This window comes from Mastigoproctus giganteus, chromosome 8 (assembly GCF_048544385.1).
Source record: "Mastigoproctus giganteus isolate SK-2022 chromosome 8, ASM4854438v1, whole genome shotgun sequence".
Taxonomy (NCBI): Eukaryota; Metazoa; Arthropoda; class Arachnida; order Uropygi; family Thelyphonidae; genus Mastigoproctus; species Mastigoproctus giganteus.
Window position 1 is genome coordinate 115,558,976 of NC_143582.1, and position 21,418 is coordinate 115,580,393.

Below are 21,418 nucleotides of genomic sequence, written 5' to 3' on the forward strand. Positions count from 1 at the left end.
GTGATCACTGTCACCCAGTGGGCGATTTAACTGCAGTTTCTTAATGCATGAAGAATCTCTGCTGATAAACAGATCAAGCTTCCTCTTCTTGCCTCTCTAACATACAGTTGTAGAAAACAGTCAACCAAGAAATCCACAGAAGTCTTGCTAGTGTATGAGTAACTAACCCAAAAATTGCAAAAATTCTTGGTTGGTTGCTCATACATCTGGAAAGTTAAAATCCCCCATTATGCAATATTCTGATTTTCTTGACCACTCTATTTCTTTGTATAGTTGTTTGGGATAACCGTCACAGTCATTATGCCTATACACACTCCCACTCTCAATTTTGATTTCTCAGTGCTTATATCACACCAAACTGACTTGTTGGTGTGATATAAGCACAAACTGCACTCGTCAGCCATTTCAAGTGGATGCACTGCCTCAGATCTAATATGCTTCTTAACTAGGAGCATAGCCCCTGCCCACCCCTCCTGTCCTGTCTGTCTTTCCTGCATACATTGCTCCCCACATTCAAATTCAACATCACTTATGTCTTAGTGACACCGTGTTTACTTTATTCCTACAATGTCTGCATATGAGGACATATTCCGGGTTGCTGCATGTACCCATAGTAGCAGTTGAAGAATCACTTTAACTTCTGTGTGAAGCTCTAGTTAAGCTAATAGTCTGTGTATCCCCACAAGCTACCAGTTGTCCGAACCACCTCCTCCTCCCTTGATATCATCAGCAAATATTCTTGCACCCCTTCTATTCAAGACTATCCCATCCCTAGAAAACCAGCTCCTCTGTTAACAAGCATAGATTCTACCACATGAACCTTGCACAGTCTTTCCAGGGCAGAACTGATCGACAAATCTCTCAATGTATACTCCCTCCTATCGTGTCTAGGCACAATTGCAGACACTTTCAAAGACACTTTTTACAACTGTTAAGTAAATCTGCAGATCTCTTGCCAACATGTACAACAAAATCACCTTTTGTGCCTTTAAAAGATGATATATGCAATACAATGTTGTCAACTTTAGCCCCTAGCAAGCATACCTTGGTTCTATTCCACCTATTTTTTCCCCCCATTTTTTTTCCATTTCCCCAAAAATAACTAGCTGTTGTGGAACCAGGCATTCTGCTTTGTATATTGCCTCTTTGTTGCCTTATGCACAAGAGTGAACTGTGCCATTAAGTTGGGCAGTTGAGAGCTTGAAGGGTCCCCCATTTTTATTCCTTTGAAGGTATGTACCCTACTCTTCAAACTCTCATAAACAACTATCACAATGCAGAGATGGCACATAATTTCTTCACACTTCTTGCACTTAACACAAGTAAAGACATTCCCCTTGGCTAGACCATGTCCTGCTCCAGAAGAGCCTGAAAACATTTCACAATGTTTTTCATTTTGTGAGGCTGTGATATGTTGGAGAATCACCCCTTTCAGTTCTCCCATAAGCCACAATACTCCCACTACTTTGTGCTCCTTGCTTTGCTGCTGTACTCTTGGTGGTGATTTCTGTTTAAATATAATTTAATTGATTAACAATGAAAATAAATAAATTTAACTGATTAATTAAAATACTACATTAAGCTATCAAGTTCAAAATATACATTAGGCTATACTGTTACAATTGCAGTGTTACAATCAATTATATCCTTACTAAAAAGCAAAATTTCTTATCAAATCAGAAAAGATATATGCCTAACAAGTGAATAGAACCTTCGAGCTACTTATTTATCACAATTAAAACTTAATATTCCACTTCACTACCTGTTACATGCTATGACATTCATGCCAAAGCAATACAACAGAGGTACATATAGTAAGTCATAACTTAAAATATCACTATCTAAATTTAAAAGCAAGTTAACGAATATGACTAAGACTATTTAAACAATTTGTAAAACATAATTTGATATGTTAGTTAATTAAACAGACCGCAAAAATTTCCAATAAACTTATGGTTCCCACAAGATCAAAATTCTGCTTCCAGAGTAGTTATAATCTCGTACTGAGAAACAGATCTTTCTTCAGAAAAGTCTGTTCTACTAGTATGGCTGTTAATAATACATCCCTAATATAAAGTAAAAGAAGACTGTTGATGAGAGTACAGTCAGTCCTCGTATAACACATGTTTACACTACACGAATTCGATCACACATGATTTATAAATAGGGGAACGATATCTTATATAACACGAACCGAATTCGCTTATGCAAGATTCGCCTTTGTGTTTACAAGAAATGGCAGTCGAACGCAGACTCACCCCAACCGAACGCAACACGATAGGAATGAAGAGAAGATTCTGAAAATGTATTTATGTTTTTTATATCAGTGAAGGGGAAACACATTTCACCATAATAAAGTAAAAACCAACACAATTCCAGCTATCGGTATTATCGCAAATGCAATTAGATCGAGTTTACTACCAGTTTATAACAGATTCCACTAGCAGAAATGCAATTGGAAATTGTTTTTATTGTTTTATGGTAGAAACCCCCAGAAATGTGCTTTAGTAAAATGTGAGGTGTTAATAGTGTACCTCTGCCTTTACAGTGTTATTTATTCAGTTGCTACACGTGCGCAGCTTTGTTTATATGTATCAAGCGTGCCTCCTCGTTTTGTAATTGTGCTTTATTCCCTAAAAATGAGTAAAATATTTAAAAGGTGTGAAAAGGAAGCGTCCTGGAAAAGGAATACACTGCAGATTCGGAGAGAAAAAGAAAAGCAATATCGATAAACAGAGACGGACTGGGTCAAAAATTCTCACCTGGGAAAATTTATAGTGGCCTCATACAATGGTTTATGGCCAAAATCACACTGGCCTCCGGCCCACCGGGGTTTCCCCGGTAAGGCTTATGGCCAGTCCGCCTCTGTCGACAGAGAAAAAATATGAAATTGTGAAACGCTTTGAGCGAAATGAAAGACCATGTGATATTGCACGTGCTACAGACCTAAATGAGGCAACGCCGAGAATTACAAAGGATGCAGAGAAAATAAACAACTCAAAGTGTAATTAAAATCCATTAGATTAAGACACAAAGAATTGGAAGAGATGGAACGGCTGTCATCTGTTTGGATAGAAAATCAAACAAAAAACAAGTTTGCTTACTATAGAAGCAAAAGCATTAGCAATATTTTATTACATAATAGTTGTAATAAAATACATAAGTATTTTATTACGATAATTTATGGTGTTTGTGTTTTGGTTACAAATGTGTGTTCAATCTTGGGTGGTCGGCACCTAACCCTATTTTTCCCATAGGGCCTGTTGTTTATATTGCACGAGAGTTTCTAGGAACACAACTATCGTGCTATACGAGGACTGACTGTATGGTGTACCCACAGCAAGAATATAATCCAGATCCTTGACATAAGTGCTTCATGAATACACATTAATTTGTCTCCTTCCAGTCACAAGCTTGAAGAGTGAAATTATACATTAGATAATCTGGATGCTATGTAGAGAGTTACCAGTAGGTTCCATCCAGTGGACTATCTAGCAGCAAGCTTGTGAAAAACATTTCAACGATCAGGCATAGGATATAACTGTTTTTTATGGCAAATTGGAGAGGGGTGGACAAGAGGACAGAGACAATGTTACATTTTCCTGAATTTAATAGATACAACTAACTACAAAAAAAAAATCAAAGAAACTACAAAAGAATAAAGGTTTCAAGAAAGCCACAACAATATTTTTACATCTGTCATTTTTCATAACAGTGAGATGTAATTATGTTGAGGATTAAGATATACAATGTTTCAGGATAATTTTTTTTTACAACAGTGATTTCTTTCAAAGGTATGAAGAGCAACATTGTATTTCTCTGGTATTGCTGAGGTAAGAATTTTGATTATAATCTCGTTCCAATTTCCCTTAGTGCTCAAGTTAATCTGTACTGTCCTCCCATTTAAAGCAGTGATCTCTACATAATACATGATTAGCTCTGTCATGGTTACAGGTCATATTTCTCTTTTTTCTGGGCTGAATCTTTTATTAATGGAAGGGATTTTGAAGCATATAACAGCAAACAACTTTAGTTATCTCCTGAGTTCTGGCTATGTAAATCAATTAGGTAGGAAGTGGTTAGTTTCGTTGTATTTTTTAATGATATGGTTGCAAAATGGTATGGTACGATATGGCTGGAACAAATTGAAAATTGTGCCATCCATTACAATTTGGAATAAAATTTGTTTGATGGAAAATGTTCTGCTTCGTGAACCACCAGAGCAATTTGATAATTTGATTTTTTTTTTTTTTTTTTTGTAATCCTGTAACATGCAGCAGCATTATTAGCATTACTAACTGTTAAATTCTGCAATCAGGAAATTAATTATGTTTAGTATCCTTGCCCAGCCTTTTAAAGAGGATTTATGGCAGTACTGTGCAGATAAAACATGTGAGATCATTTCCTGAGACTTTTATCTCCATTCATTTGATTTTTTAAATATTATTGTTTAATTTTTATGTTACTTAACTACATTAAATGCATTTCTGCAATTATTAATTACTTAATAACATTTCAGTATTATCATACAACTGTATTGCACTTCAACTAATAAACGCCATGCGACTCTCCTGCCGAGGAGCAGCTTATTTAGTACTTTTGTCCACCAGAAACTAAGAAACAGAATAATAACTTGTACACCACAATTGAGAAATATAAGAAAGTAAAACTGTGGAAAATAAAGACATCAAATTACCAGTAAAAGAAGGAAAAGAAAAATAGTCTATTTTGATTAACTTTGAAACTTACCTAGTTTTAACAGATCTGGAAGTATTCAGTGCAGTAAAATGAGTTAGGAAGACATCTACCAAAATGATAAAGGTGGATGTTACATCTGTCATATAAATATATATTTAAAAAAAAAAAAAAAACAAGAAATATATCTTTATAAAATAAATAGTGATACACAAGATAAATTATACCATGACTACTATTAAACAGAGGGGTTTTAAGAAACTAATATCTTAAAATCTCTAGCATTAGAATGCGGAGAGAGAGAGAGAGAGAGAGAGAGAGAGAGATGATACTTTACTTAATTCTACATAAATAAATTCATAATTTCCCTAAAAAAATCACAATAGAGTACTGAACTGAATGCAGCATTAATTATTAATAACAAACTATCATTCATGGCAGCATGTGGTGATGCAATTTGTAGGAAAAAAATCCCAGTTTAGATTATTTAAACATATCAGAACTCTTTACAGCAGTTTAGTATAGTATATGGGTTGAGAAAACAGATGATATCAGTTGATACTGGACTTGGCTTTCTCCAGGTCTAGTTTTGGAATATATAACAAAAGCACAAATAATAGATAAAATGGAAAAAAATGAACAAAAGCAGTAGTAATATCAATGAGATTGAAATGAAAGAGGGGAATTCACATACACTGGTGTTCAAAGAAAGTGCATCCCCAAGGAATTTCATATTTCTAACCCTTTTTCGTAATGGTATGTTACACTAATGACTAGTATCAAATAGAATTATAAACAAAAGATATTTATTGATAGTTAAGGCAAAGTTAAGTAATATTTGACAGATGCACTCAAAATATTCCAAAGTGGGCATTTGCAACCTTTATACAACAGTTTTGGTAAACACGACAATTATGGCTGTAATGTTGTCAGAAGCCCTCAATTTGCTTCAGTTTATCATGTTAAATGGAAAACAAAATGAAAAGTTCATCACCAGGTGCAAATTAATATTTAGTTGAACCACCTCCCGCCCTGATGACAGCAGCACACCATCAGACATTGACAAGATAAATTTCTGAAGATAATCCACTGATAGTTCGTGGTTCTAATCACAAACTATGGCTTCCTGAAGTACACAAAGGGTCTTTGGTTTCTTTCTGGCAACTGCACATTCCACACGATGCCAACAGTTCTCTATAGGATTCAGGTCCGGGCTGCTTCCTGGCCAGCTAAGAGTTGTAATGGACCATTCTTCCAACTATTTTTTCACCTGTAACAAATGTAAACACATTACTGTTGAACCTCTAATGCAGAAATGAAACTAAAGTAACTACAGAAGTGCCTACTTACACTTTTCACCCGATGACAAGGAGCAGAGTCGTCCTGAAAGATGCAGTTACTTGGCAGGTTGAAATGGTCTCTAATGGTTGGCAGTAATTTGCCTTCCAATACAGCCAGGTACCCACTGGAATTTATGGAACCTTTTATAAACTGCTTGTGAGTATACTTGGGATAATGAAGTTTTAAATCGGACCTGAAATGTGCATCTGTACAGGAAGTTCTGTACGAAAATCGGTAGATGACGATGTGGATTGGTCCATGACGATGTAATTAACGAAGAATGCCATACTTCCATGTGGAATCATAAGGTTTACTGATATTGAAGCAAACCATTACATGATGTTGTGATCTGAGGAATGCATTACAAATGGAGTTCTCTAGTCTTACTAGTATATCTAGGGTTGATCTGTTTTGGCGAATACCAAATTGTGCAGCATGTAGGAGATTAAAGTTTTCTAGGTACCATATCAGCCGACGGTTTATCATCTTTTCAAGAATTTTGCAGAGGCAACTAGTCAAGGCAATGGGTCTATAACAAGTGGGGGTTTGTTGGGTCTCTTCCTGGTTTAAGGAAGGCACAAGGACTGTACCATGATGACATTTTTTAGGGAATGTATCTTCTAGGTAAAGTCTATTAAACAGATCAAGGAGTGACTGCAATGATCCAGCAATTAGTTCCTGTATCCTTGAATAGTGGATATTGTCAGGTCCTACCACGCTGCATCTAGATGTTGACAGAGCTCTACGCAGTTCGTGGATAGTGAATGGTAGGTTGCACTGTTCTTTACCTTTTGACAATAAGTTTAATTTTTGTTTTTCTGTATTTGTTTTAAATCTTCGGAAAGTTGGTGTATAACTTTCCATTGATGATGTTTTAGCAAAAGTTTCCCCTAATATATTGGCAATTTGTACAGGGTCAGAAATGTTCTGTCCCCTCCATTCCATGATAGGCATAGGAGTCGTCTGGTATTTGCCACTTATTTTTCTGATTATTTTCCAAATTTTGTGTGTGGGGGTTTCTTGATTGATGGTTGAAGTAAAGCGGATTCAAACTGCCTTTTTATTATTGCATCTAACATACCTTGCTCTTGCTCCAGAACACTTATAGTGGATAAGATTACATGTAGTTGGACTGCGGCGAAAGGTATTCCATGCTTTACTTTGCTCTTTTTTTTTAGCCGTACGGCATTCATCACTCCACCAGATTTTTGGGTGTATCGGCAATTTTGAAGAGGATTTTGGTATCGTCTTTTCAGCTGCATGTAATATTGTTTTTGTGACATAGTCGACCACTTTATCGATTGGGGATTCTTGGATTATATCGGGGTTAAATTTAGCTAGTGTTTTATAGGTCTGTCAATCTGTTTTATCAATAAACCACTACAGAATTTTTGTAGGTTGATAAGGTTTTATTCATCAAATCAATTATTATGAGAAAATGATCACCATGCAAAGGATCATCATTTATTGTCCACTTTAGTGTAGTATGCAGGGTTGCTGAACAGATGGACAAGTCTATTGCAGTATTAGTTTCAGAAGGAAGGTGAACATATGTTGGTGACCCCATCATTTAGAAGAAGTCGGTTGTTATCATCTAAACATTTTTCAATTAGTTTTCCTCTTTGATCTATGTGATTGTTATCCCATAGTGTGTGATGTCCATTTAAATCTCCCAGAATGAGGAAAGGTGTGGGAAGCTGGCCAATGAGACTATTTAGATTGTTTTGTCGGATGATATCACTCGGTGGGATGTATAGGGAGCAGATTGTAATGTGAATGTCAGCAGCTACACGGACGGCTACCGCCTCAAGTGGAGAATTCAGTGAGACAAGATTGGAAGGAACATGTGGGTTTACTAAAACTGCTACACCACCACATGCAGTATTTTGGTGGGTTCTGTCTTTTCTATAGATATTATACTGAGACAGTTTTAGTGTATCTGAAGGGTTTAAACATGTCTCTTGAAGGCAGGGACACATTGGTATATATTTAGAGGTAAGATCATATACGTCATCAATATTGGCACAGAAACCACGACAATTCCAATGAATTATTTTGTTCATTATTTGTTTCTTGTTAGGCTTTTGGAACGTTTTCGTGTTGTTGTAGTTCTCTGATTTTCACTTTTGTTTTTATCTTTCTTTCAAATGTAAGGCTTTTCCGTGTCCATGTCTTCTTCGACAAAAAATTTCTAGGATGCCGTCATCTCCAGATTTTTCATTAATATCCATTTTCTCTTGATGTCTGGTAGTTCTGATTTGTTTTTCTTTGCATTCTTGATCTGAGGGATGCAGTTTTTCACTTGATATGGATATTGGTGTATTGACTGCCTGAGTTTGGGTTGTACCGTACACAGTTTTGATGTAATTTGAGAAGGACTCTTTTACTGATAATTCAGTTTGCACTGCTGTTGGTTGGTATGTTTTGGTGATTTGGGCGTATGTAGGTCTGTTTGGATGGGTTGGTGGTGAGATGATCCGCTTTGCTTCTTGATAGGAAACACTGTGATTTGTTTTGTATTTCTGAATAAGTTTCGGTTTTTCCAGCGCTAATGTTTTAGCATAGGCAGGGTGGTCTTTTTTATAGTTTGGGCATATTGGTTGAGGGACAGTACAGGCTTCGCACTCATGTTCTATTGAACCGCACTTTGCACAAGTAGGAGTTCCCCAGCAAGCTGTCTCGGAATGCCTGTACTTTTGATATCGGAAGCACCGTAGTGGATTTGGAATATATGGCCTGACATTGCATACCAGATATCCGGCCTTAATGGATGTTGGACAATGCAGTGTGTTAAATGTAAAGATGAGATTTCGTGTAGGGATCAGATTGCCATCTTTTCTGGTGGAGATTCTTTTTACTTGAATTACTCCTTGATCTTTGAGTTCTTCTAGTATTTCCTCTTCAGATACATCTAATAAATCCCAGTCTGAGATCACTCTTTTAGAGGTCTTCAGTGATCTGTGGGGTATCACAGTTACTGGTAAACCTGCAAAGAAACTGATGCTCAAAAGTCGCTCAGAATGTTTGGCGTTGGAGGTCCCGATAAGAATATCTCCTGACCTCAATCTCTTTACGGACTTGGGAGATCCAGCTCTAATTTCTAGTTCCTTTTGGACTCTGAGTAGTGAGTTTTCCAAATGCATTTTCACTAGATCAGTGAATTATCAAGAAAGTTGGAACAGGATGTGTCTCTGTCTCAGTTTTCTGGTGTTTGGAAGTTACTGCATTGGAACTATCTTTCTTTTTAGATGGCTGGAGTGCATCTGGCAGCCAGCCCAGAGTTTGCTTTACTCATGACGTGCTCTTTTTGGCCTTGGTAGATTGTCTTTTTCTCCCAGGTTACCAGCCCCGCCATGTGGAGGCAAGAGCGGTTCCACTTAGTGAGCCAAGCGATGAGAAGGTTAGTATCTCCTAAAATATAAAAAGGGGTTAAAGAAAGGCGCTTTCCTTTCTAAGTTATATTATTTTAATAGATCTATTTAATTGTAATACTCAAAGAGTTAACGGACATACGAAACTCAGGAGAAATGTATATACAGTAAAGCGTATCAGATAATCACTACAAAAAGACACTCTGATTTACTGGTTCACTCTATTTCTCTGCACAGTTTCTTAGTATACTCATCACAGTCATTAGGCCTATAACACACTCCTACTCTCAATTTTGATCTCCCAATGCTTGTCACACCAAACTGACTCGACACTGCAGCGATGTCGACTGGCTTCATTTCCTTGGATTTTATGTGTTTCTTAACTAATAGCATAACCACTCCTCCCTTCCTATCCTGTCTATCCTTCCTGTGGACATTGTACTCTCCAAATTCCAGTTCTGCATTCCTTATTTCTCTGTGACACCACGTCTCTGATATCCCAACGATATCTGCCTTTGATGTTTTGAGCAATACCTCAAATTCATCAAATTTATTTACCAAACTCCTAGCATTGGAGTTTACTTGTACCGCAATGACTCCCAGCAGTCTCTGAAGTACCCTGCATCTTGTTTTCCAGGCTGCTGCTCACTCCAATAGAAGCAGTGCAAGAATCACTTTCACCTCTGCCAGTGGCTTCTGTTAATCTATTAGTCCTTGTATCCCTCCAAGCTAGCAGTTTTCCGACCCACCTAACACTGTCTCGATAGCATCAGCAAATATTCTAGCACCCTTTCTATTTAAGTGTATCCCATCCCTGTAGAAGCACTCTCTCCTGTGAACAAGCACAGACCAGGCTGAAAAAATTTCTATCCCTCGAGCCTTGCACAATCCTTCCAGGGCCGAATTGATCGACAAGGCTCTTATCGTGTCTGGGCAGAACTGCAGACACTTTCAAATTCAACCCTAATTCACGGCTTTTTTTTCAACAGTGACCTGTAATTGTTAAGTAATTCTGCTGGTCTCCTACTCTTAATATCTTAAGTGTCAACGTGTACAACAATATCACCTTTTGTGCCCTTAAAAGATGATATCTGCTCTACAACATCATCAACCTTTGCCCATGGCAGATATACCCTGGTCCTGTTCCACCTATCCTTTTTACATACCATGTTCCCCGTTTCCCTGACAATAGAGTCACCAACAACTACTAGTTCCTGTGGTACCAGTGCATTCTGCCTTGGAGGATGCTGCTGTGTTGCATAATGATCAAGCGCAATGTCTGGGGTTGATGTGGGCAGCTGAGAGCTTGATGGGCCCTCAATTAGATCCTTCGAGGGCATCCACCCTGTCCTTCAAGCTCTCATATAGGTCCATAATAACGCTGAGTTGTCGCCTCATTTCCTCACACTAAGACAATATCATGTCCTGTACCTGATTGCTCCACAAACATGGTAGCAATGTAGTAGAAATAGGCAGCACTGTAGTAGGAATCTGTTAGCTTAGTATAGTATTGGCAATTAATCAATTAAATTTATGAATCCTTTTAATTTTTATTGTAAATTAAATTGAATTTAAACAAAAATCATGCCCTAGACTAGAGCAGCAAAGCAACGTGTGCTAAGTAGCAAAAGTGCCGTGGTTTGCGGGAGAACCAAAGGTGGCGATTCTCCAATGCATCACAGTCTAAAAAAATGTGCGAAATGCAACATATTTGTGGATCTCTCTCTTGAACAGGACATGATCTAGCCGTGGAGGATGTGTATGTGTGCTAGGTGCAGAGAATGCAAAGAAATTAGGCACCAAATCAGCATTCTAATGGGCATCTATTGAAAGCTTGAAGAGTGGGGTGGGTTCCCTCAAAGGAATTAAAATGAGGGCCCCCATCAAGCTCTCAGCTGCCCAACTCAATGCCAGAGTTCACTCTTATGCACCAGGAAACACAATGGGTACCTTCAGGCTAGAATGTGCTGGTCCCACAGGAGCTAGATATTGTTGGTGACTCAACTGTCAGGAAACGGAAAATAGACTGTGCAAATAGAATAGGTGGAATAGGACCAGACTATGTCTTCCAGGGACAAAAGTTGATGCTGTTGTACAGATATCTTCTAATGGCACAAAATGTAATATCTTTGTACACATTGGCAGTCTAGATCAGGCAAATTTAGCATGGACGAGCAAGCACTGACTAGAACAAACATTTTAACAAAAACAGCAGATCTGTCTATCCCATGGAAAAAACCGAGGAAGCAGGCAGTCCTCTGGTTGTGCCCTGAATTGACTGAAAATTACTCCAGGCGAGGAGAAATTTTCAAAAGCCAGACCATCTTGGCCACAAAATGAGATGGATGCACTGAGAGATTCTTGGAGAATCTCTCAGGAATCAGTATACAGTCCTCGTAAGAGATGAGAAAAAGGAACACTGGAGGCACTTTGTGGGAACCACTGAAAATCTTCAAAGTTGTCTACAAAAGTAGGGGAGTTGTCTACAAAATAGTGACGTACAAGCTACCAACAGATCTTTTAGAAACTGTCAAACCAGATGGAACCACAACCCTGTGTTGTGCAGACTCTGTAAATGACATCCTAGACAGTATTATTCAGACCGAGAGTGGGGATAATTCCCCGACCCAGCTGGATATAATAAAAGAAAACACTGAATATGACAATGCCAATATTGAACCTTTGTTTACTATACAAGACTTAGCGATAGCACTATCTAAAATGAAAAACAATAAATGCCCAGGTTTTTGACCTCTTACAGGTCGAGATTATCAAAAAATAAGTGGAAACAGCAAACAAATTAATAGCACTATATAATAACTGTATGACAGAAGGTATATTCCCAAAAATATAGAAAAAAGATGTATTAAGATTAATTCCCAAAACCCTAAGAAACCCCCTACTGATCCCAAATCATATAGACCAATAGTCCTACTAGTAGGGCAACTCTACAAAGGATGCCATGCACCACCTACTGACAACACTTAAAAACACAGAGGAGAAATATATACTGGCAATCTGTTGACTTTGCTGGGGCATTTCACTCACTTTAGTGGCCAACTGTCCTTAGGATGCTCCGCCAGGGAAAAGCCCCCACAAAATATAAGGTAATAAACAGCTACTTTACAGAGAAGTGTCTCAGTGCGCACAAGGTTCCAGGGATTGACATGACCTGTGAATAAAGGCTGCCCGCAGGGTTTAATCCTTGGCCCTTTCTTCTGGACAAATTTTTGGCCTTGGATCTGGGTTCTGTGGAGAGCCTGGCCTTTGCAGGCAACACGATTTTCCTTGGAAAAGGTAACACGTGAGTGGTTGTAGAGCCAAGATGAAATGCTGCCCTCTTGCAGTTGCAGCAGTGGGCACAAATGCACATGCTCAAAATATCGCCTGAAAAAACCAAACAAATACTTCTGAAAGGCAATCTGGACATAAGAAGGCATCCAATAATTAAAATTAACACAACTGCTATAAAAATAGAGAACTAAAATATCCTGGAGTGGTCTTTGACTCAAAATTAACTTTTTATCCCCATTTGACCTACTTGGCGAAGAAAGTGAGAAATTATGCATATGATTGCCAGGATTATTCGATCAGACTGGGGGCTCAAAAGGAAGACCCTGGCAATCACATACCGTGCAAGTGTTCCTACCTGCTATTACCTATGGAGCTGTTGTTGTTGTTATTTGGTTTTTAGGAGCATTAGCAACTAAGGCCATATTGCTCCGGGATATGCGGTGGTCATTCCCTGACCTTTCCACATCCTCTGTATTTGGTGGTGACGGGCTCGAACCCTGGTCTAATCAAGAAGCGTGTACTACGCACTGCTGCTCCTTCCCACCTGGCTAGGGAGGCATCCACCTATGGAGCAGGTGCGTGGTTCACCCTTGGCCATATTAAAAAACAGGAATAATTAGAATCGATACAAAGGACAATACTTCTCATCATTGCCAGAGCATGTCACAAAGTGAGCACACCTGCACTACAGCTGCTGGCCAGAGCTCTCCCAATTTACTTGGAACTAGCCAAAAGAGGCTTATAATATAGACTTAAAGAGGGCATACCTGCAGAATTTCTGGGGTTAGCCCTTGATACAGTCAACACCTTCAATACTGAAAGAAAAAGGATAGCCACAAAGCTCCATGAGCTAGGGAAAACAAAATGGGAGCAGGAAACCAGAGGTCAAGTTACCAAAAGGTTTCTTCCACAGGTGGCAATGGTCAGCCTAAAGCCACCTAAGTGGTTTGCCCATGTACTTTTTAAAACATTCATGTTGACAGATCATAGACCCTAAAGGCAAAACTAAGCTCCTTAGGGCTGAATGATGACCCAAATTGCACCTGTGGCAATAGTGAAGACTGGGCATATGTTCTATATGAATGTATAATTTATTACATCAAAGAACACAACTAACACAGCACAGATTGGTCCCCTTCGAAGGGGAGAATAACATCTATTCATCATAGAAGAGGGATATTATGCCTTAACAACCTTCACACAGAGAGTATTCGAAATGCACTGAACTATCCAAAGAATGGCAATTCAGCTCTCCAGCAATTAAACAATAATCAATAGTTAAAATTGCCCACTTCTCCAACCTCACCCAGACAATGACCTAATAACTGCCAGGACAGCAGTATTCTGTGCCCTGACATGGCAAAACCAGATTTACCTGGGTAACCCCCCCCCAGGACTACCCAGCCATGTGTAGGAACCTGGATTCCCACACCAAATAAGTAGCTATGTGTGGGGGGGGGATGTACAGGCAACCAGGAAAGATTAGCTGAAAAATATCAGTAAGCTGGTAGCAAGGGGATGCCATGCTTAATGAAGGACAGAAAGAACAGGCTGGTCACTGAGTGAAAGAGTGAATTAGGATAAAAGGGAAAGAGAGAGAGAGAGAGTGAATGGGAATGAGTGGAAGAGCAAATATATTTGGCCGAAAGAATACAAAGTTAAAAATAACACATTACTTTATACATACTAACACACATTTACTAACACAAACACTATCACTGCATTCTCCCCTGGCCTGCAAAAAACTTGGGGCCAGGCCTGCACCGCAACTGAAGTATAACAGTAAGTTGAAGTGCCCAGAGAGTGCAGTGTAGAAAGCAAGAGTTGAACAAATGAAATGAAAGCCAGAAGAATGAATGAAAAAGAGTGCAAGTGTGTGAGAAAGAGAATACAAACCATTAATGTTATAGTTAAGTACACACTAACCCTAGTTTTAATTTTTTATATTCTTTCTTAGTTAGCTTAATTATTAAGCATTGGTATTTAAATTACATTACACACCATTGCATCCCCCACCCTGGTGTGTGAGAAAGAGATGAATGAGAGAGGAAAAAAAAAAAACACAACACACTATATATATATATATATACATAAAACCTAACAGGTAAAAAAAAATTATATACTATAAGAAAAAAAGAATGGAAGTAGAGTGAGAATGCAGATGTGTCTCTCCCACTCCACAGGCCTGGTGGCTTCCCACTACCAGCTAACATATACCACCCACGGAGCGGATGGGCAGTTTGACCTTCCTACCGAATTCGACAAGACATGGACCTCACAACCATCACCGGCGAAGACATACTGCTGTCTCTGCTGCCAACACGCTTTGGCGATCTGAACTGGGTACTATAACACAGTTTATAGTACCCAGTTCAGATAATGGGATTCCCTTTAAAACCCCATTCCCAGGCAGGGGAGGGAGCAGATGGGTCTATGTTTTCTCCTCTCTCTGCCTCCCACATACTTTGCCTGGTGCGGCTTTTCTCCACTGGCCTCTTTCAGGATGCCTATTCTATTGCACCATCCTTCTACCTGTTTCCCCCCAGTCGAACTAAACCGACCGAGTACACTGCCTAACAATGCTGCCAAATTCAAAACAACATCTAAAAATTCAATCGCTTTCTCACAAACCACTTTCAGCGTTCCGAATTCTAGTGTTCACCCCCCCCCCTAGAGACTAGGCAACTGTGAGGTATCTTATTGAAGCGTATAAGGCCTTGAATGGATTGAACAGGCTCAATGCCAATGGGATTCTTCCTCATGCTCAAATTACAAACCTGAGAGGGGCATAGATTCAAATTGTGGAAAGACAGCTGTAGAACAGATGTGCTGAAGTTTGTTTCTGTGGAGGTTTTTATGAAAGTTTATAGCTTAAATGAATTCAAGCCAGAACTAGACAAACAGTAGGAGACCGGCAGAATTGCTTAACAAGTACAGGTCACTGTTGAAAAAAGCCGTGAAATAGGGTTGAAATTGAAAGTGTCTGCAATTCTGCCCAGACACGATAGGAGGGAGTATATAATGAGAGCCTTGACGATCAATTCGGCCCTGGAAAGATTGTGCAAGGCTCAAGGGGTAGAATTTTTTTCAGCCTGGACTGTACTTGTTAACAGGAGAGATTGCTTCTACAGGGATGGGATACACTTAAATAGAAAGGGTGCAAGAATATTTGCTGATGCTATCGAGGTAGTGTTAGGTGGGTCGGAAAACTGCTAGCTTGGGGGGAGACAAAGACGAATAGATTAACAGTAGCCACTGGCAGAGGTGAAAGAGATTCTTGCACTGCTTCTATTGGAATGAACAGAAGTCTGAAAAACAAGATGCAGGATATTTCAGAGACTGCCGGGAGTCATTGCGGTACAAGTAACCATATGGGTTGTGTTAGGGTAGCTAAGAATAGAAATAGGTGCATGTATATTTGCGTGTACACCAATGCTAGGAGTTTAGTAAATAAATTTGATGAATTTGAGGTATTGCTCAAAACATCAAAGGCAGATATTGTTGGGATATCAGAGACGTGGTGTCACACAGATATAAGGAATGCAGAACTGGAATTTGGGGAGTACAACGTCTACAGAAAGGATAGACTGGATAGGAAGGGAGGAGGGGTTATGCTATTAGTTAAGAAATACATAAAATCCAAGGAAGTGAAGCCAGTGGACATCGCTGGACAGTGCAGTGTCGAGTCAGTTTTGTGTGACATAAGCATTGGGAGATCAAAATTGAGAGTAGGAGTGTGCTATAGTCCTAATGACTCTGATGAGTATAATAAGATACTGTACAGGGAAATAGAGGGGGCCAGTAAATCAGAGAGTCTTATAATGGGAGATTTTAATTTCCCAGATATTGACTGGAATTTGGGGGCTGGTCGCTCGCACGCTGGCAGGGCTTTTGTAGATTTATTGGATGATTGTTTTCTACATCAGCATGTTCAAGAGGCAACTAGAGGGAAGAATACTCTTGATTTGATTATCAGCAGTGATTCTTCATGCATTAAGAATCTGCAGATAAATGAACCACTAGGTGGCATTGATCACAGTGTGCTGAAGTGGGATTTACTCAAAGAGGTAACTACCATTAGGGGTAAAGGGAAGGGTTATTGCTTTCATAAAGGCGACTACGATGGACTGAGACAGTATTTAAATTCTATACAGTGGGACCAACTGATGATGTTACCAAGAGCAAATGCAAAATGGGAAGCATTCAAAGAACTTATCTTGGAAGCTACTAGGCTATGCATACCAACTAAGAAATATTGTTCAAGGTTTAGGCCTAAATGGATGTCATATGAACTGATGAGGCATATGGTAGAGAAGAAACATGCATGGGATACATACAAATTAACACACGACACAGAACCCTATGATAGATACAAGTTGATCTGTAACCAAGTTACAAAGGAGGTTAGGCAGGAGAAAGAAGATTACGAGAAATCTTTGGCAAGGGATGCAAAGAAAAACAGCAAAGAGTTCTTTACTTATGTAAACTCTAGAAGGACGGGGATGAATCAAATTGGTCCACTTGATATCGATGGGTCAACTGTCGATGATCCTGCTCAGGTAGCTAACAAACTAAATGAATATTTTGCATCGACATTCACACATGAGGAGTTATTTAGCGAGGGGAAAGCCAGAGGTGTATTCAACTCTAGCAGTAAGCTAGAGAATCTTGTAATAACTGAGAGTAAAGTGGAGGAGAAATTGTTGAAGATAAACACAAGAAAGGCACCCGGGGTGGATGGGATCTATCCAGTTATATAAAAGGAGGCAGCAAAGGAAGTAAGCAAACCCTTAGCCATAATTATGAGAGCTTCCTTGGACTCAGGGGAGGTACCCACAGACTGGAGATGTGCAAATGTCACCCCAATTCACAAAGGAGGATCAAAGGCTGACACAAGTAATTATAGACCTGTGAGTTTAACTTCTGTTCCAGGAAAATTAATGGAGGCACTAGTTAAAGAAGCACTGCAGGATCATTTAGACAAGACTTCAGCTATAGCTCGGACACAGCATGGTTTTGTTAAGGGGAAGTCTTGCCTGACCAATTTGATTGGATACTATGATGCAGTCACAAAGGAACTGGATGCAGGGAATAACTTTGATATTATATACTTGGATCTCAGAAAGGCTTTTGATACTGTTGCACATGGAAGACTGCTGCACAAATTGGAGCAGTGTGGCATTGGAGGCAAATTGCTGCTGTGGATAAAGGGGTGGCTGAGAGGGGAGAAGACAGAGAGTGGTAATCAATGGACACTGCTCGTCGTGGACTAATGTTATTAGTGGAGTCCCTCAGGGCTCAGTGTTGGTTCCATTATTGTTTTCTGTATTCATAAATGATATTGATGAGGGTATATCAAGCTTAATGTCGAAGTTTGCAGACGAATCAAAGGTAGGCAGGGTTGTCAAGGACACTACTGACACTATGCTGCTGCAACAGGATCTGGAAAGGTTGAGCAGATGGGCTGAGAGGTGGCAAATGAAGTTTAACATTGACAAATGTAAAGTACTACACATGGGAAACAGCAACCCCAGAGCAATGTAGCAACTCTGTGGTACTACACTGACAGTGGTAGAGAATGAGAGGGACCTGGGGGTGGTCGTGCAGGCAAATATGAAGTTCTCTGAGCAGTGCAGCCCGTCTGCACTGCTCACAGAACATCCGAGCAGTGCAGATGAGTAGCTCATGGTGTATTGTCAATAATATATAGGAATTTTTCTAGCAGGGATAAGGAGGTGATTATTCCCTTGTATAAGGCAATGGTCAGGCCACACCTAGAGTACTGTATACAGGTCTGGAGGCCTCATTTCAAGAAGAATGTAGAGTTGCTGGAACGAGTACAGAGAAGGGCAACAAGATTAGTGAATGGAACAAAGGGGTGCTCTTATGAAGAAAGGCTTAAGTTTTGCAAATTACAGTGTCTGGAGACTAGGCACCAGCGAGGTGATCTGATAGAGGTGTATAAAGCCTTGAATGGTTTGAGCATGCTCAATGCTGATGGGATTCCTTCTCTCGCTCAGAATAATCACCTGAGAGGGCATAAATTCAAATTGAGGAAAGACAGATGTAGGATAGACGTGCGGAAATTTGCCTTTAGCCAGCGGGTGGTTGGTTGGTGGAAAAGACTTCCATCCCTTGTCGTGGAAGTGGATAGCCTAAATAAGTTTAAGGCTCAGCTGGACAGATATTTTGAACGAACAGAGGGGTGAAGTGGAAGTGGTTTTTTTTTTTTTTTTTTTTTTGGCTGATTCTGCATAAGCTTGCTTTCTTGCATCAAATGCCTCTACTAATGCTAATGCTAACATTTGGAATGAATGGATCGGTGAAATCGGATGTTTTTTTTTTTTTTTTTTTTTTCTGGCTGATTCTCTATAAGCTTGGAGCTTGCTTTCTTGCATCATGTGCCTCTACTAATGCTATTGCTAAATATTGTCTAATTAATTTTAGGAAGAGGGTGACAAGTATTGTCTAATTAATGTTACTGGAAGAGGGTGACAAGGTTTCTGACAATTATTATGCTTGCACTTTTGATTTGCAAAAAGCTCTTCCATTTCCAAAGAGAAATTTGAATATATTTTGTGGTGTCCACCTAATTAAATCTTGACACACTGTAATGTGTGGAATGAGATAGAAGGTGGAAGAGGCTCTCAAGAAATCTCGAAAGTTATTACAAAGCAAAAGATAATCCCCAGCCAATGCACCAACATTGACTTGTGTTGAACTGCAATATAAAGGTTGCACTTAATTTACTGAAGTTGAGCAACAACCCTTCTATGGCCATCAATACAATTGATGTAGTATTCTTGGTTTCTACCTAAAGATGCCAATTTCAGAGTTATAGAAAAGTTTAGTAAGAAATATTCATTGATATATGGCCCTGACAACTTGATTAATATAATAAAAAAAAATTGAAAGAAAAAAGAGCCCCCAATTAAAGTAGTTCAACTTAAGCACAATGATTTTTGTCACCAGAGCCTCTAGAAAAGACCATAATCTATACGGAAAAAAAAAAAAAAAACTTTAGCAAGGAGCCTGTCAACTGGTTTAACTTTCAGTGGTGTCCCTTCTCAATATTTTACAAAAACTCATCAAGCAATTTAATATCATTCAGAGAAAACTGGTAGACCTCTATTGGTACAAGTTAAACAAGATCAACTATAGAAAAGACCGAGGCCTGTAACAAGCACAAAGAAAGCAGACATGATTTCATTATTGCCTTATATTCCTCCTTGTCAGCATAGTTTCGACAAAAAGTTGTCGGCAGAAAGGAATACTGGCTGAATAAAATAATGTCTGAATAAAGGAATACTTTGAGATTCATCTTCAGGCTATTGCCTGAAGATGAATCTCAAATTATGCATGAATATACGTATGACTAATAAAAGTACCCACTTTTATCTTTATTTTTGTTCTAAAAAATTGTTATTTTAATTTCAGTAATACATTAATTGTTTAAATAAAAGAGCATTGATAAAAGAAAAAGTGATATTATTCATTCATCCAATCCTAAATAATAAAAACAGTTAATAATAGGACTTTGTAACAAATCTTGACATAATTAATATAAAAGGATGTAAAGAAAAACAGCAAATACTTTTTTAATTATGTAAACTTATGAAGGAGATTCCATCAGATTGGTTCACTTGATATCGATGGTTCCACTGTTAGTGATCCTCCTTGGATAGCTGACAAAGTGAATGATTATTTTGCATAAACATTCACACATGACAAATTTTGTACAGAAGTGGAGGCCAGAAGCTTATCAAACTCAAACAGAGAGCTAAATGATTTTGTAATAACTGAGTGCAGCAAAGTGGAGGATAAATTGTTGAAGTTAAACAAAAGAAAAGCACCTAGTGTGGATGGGATCTATCCAGTTATATTAAAGGAGGCAGCAAAGGAAGTAGGCAAGCCCTTAATCATGATTATGAGAGCATCCAGGGGAGGACCCCACAGACTGTAGATTTCCAAATGTATCTCCAATCCACAATGGGCGGGGAGAGGCGTAAAAGTGGAACACAAGTAATTACAACCCTGTTAGTTAAACTTCTGTTCTGGGGGAATTTAATGGAGTCACTGGTTAAAAAAGCAATGCAGGATCATCTATACAAGACAGTTACAGTTCACACTCAGCATTGGTTTGTTAAGGGGAAAAATCTAGTTTGACCAATTTGATTGGATACTACAATGTGATTAAAAAGGCATTGGAGGCAAAAAATAATTTTCATTTCATATTTTGGATTTCAGGAAAGCTTTTGATACTGTTGCACATAAAACACTACTGTACAAATTGCAACAGTATAGCATTAATGGCAAGTAGTGACAATGGATAAAAGGCTGATTGAGTTGGAGAAGGAGGAATGGTAATCAATGGACACTGCCCTTCTTGAACTAATGTTGTTAGTGGAGTCACAAGGGGTTCCCTGTTGCTCCCATTGTTGTTTTCTATATTTATCAATGATACTGATGAAGGTATATCAAGCTTAATGTCCAAGTTTGCAGATGATATGAAAGTTGGCAGGGTTGTTCACGATAATAATGACAATACACTTCTCCAAAAGAGACTAGAAAATCTGGACAATAGGCCAAATGAAAAGTACTGCATATGGATAGCAGTAATACCAGGGAAATGTACCACCTGTGTGCTACTACACTTAGAGTAGCAGAGAATGAAAAGGACCTGGGGATAATTGTGTAGTCAGGTATGACGTTTTCAG

At 38.9% G+C, this 21,418-nt stretch overlaps 1 protein-coding gene across 7 annotated transcripts in view; it reads right to left on the minus strand.

Moving 5' to 3' along the window:
* ash1 (histone-lysine N-methyltransferase ash1) overlaps positions 1-21,418 on the minus strand; it is a 1,128,611-nt gene that overhangs the window by 529,495 nt on the left and 577,698 nt on the right. For all 7 annotated transcript variants that reach the window (XM_090378882.1, XM_090378880.1, XM_090378881.1 and 4 more), the window contains one exon: positions 4,750-4,804. In XM_090378882.1, coding sequence (XP_090235008.1) covers positions 4,750-4,804 — 55 coding nt within the window. The remainder of the gene's footprint in view (positions 1-4,749; positions 4,805-21,418) is intronic.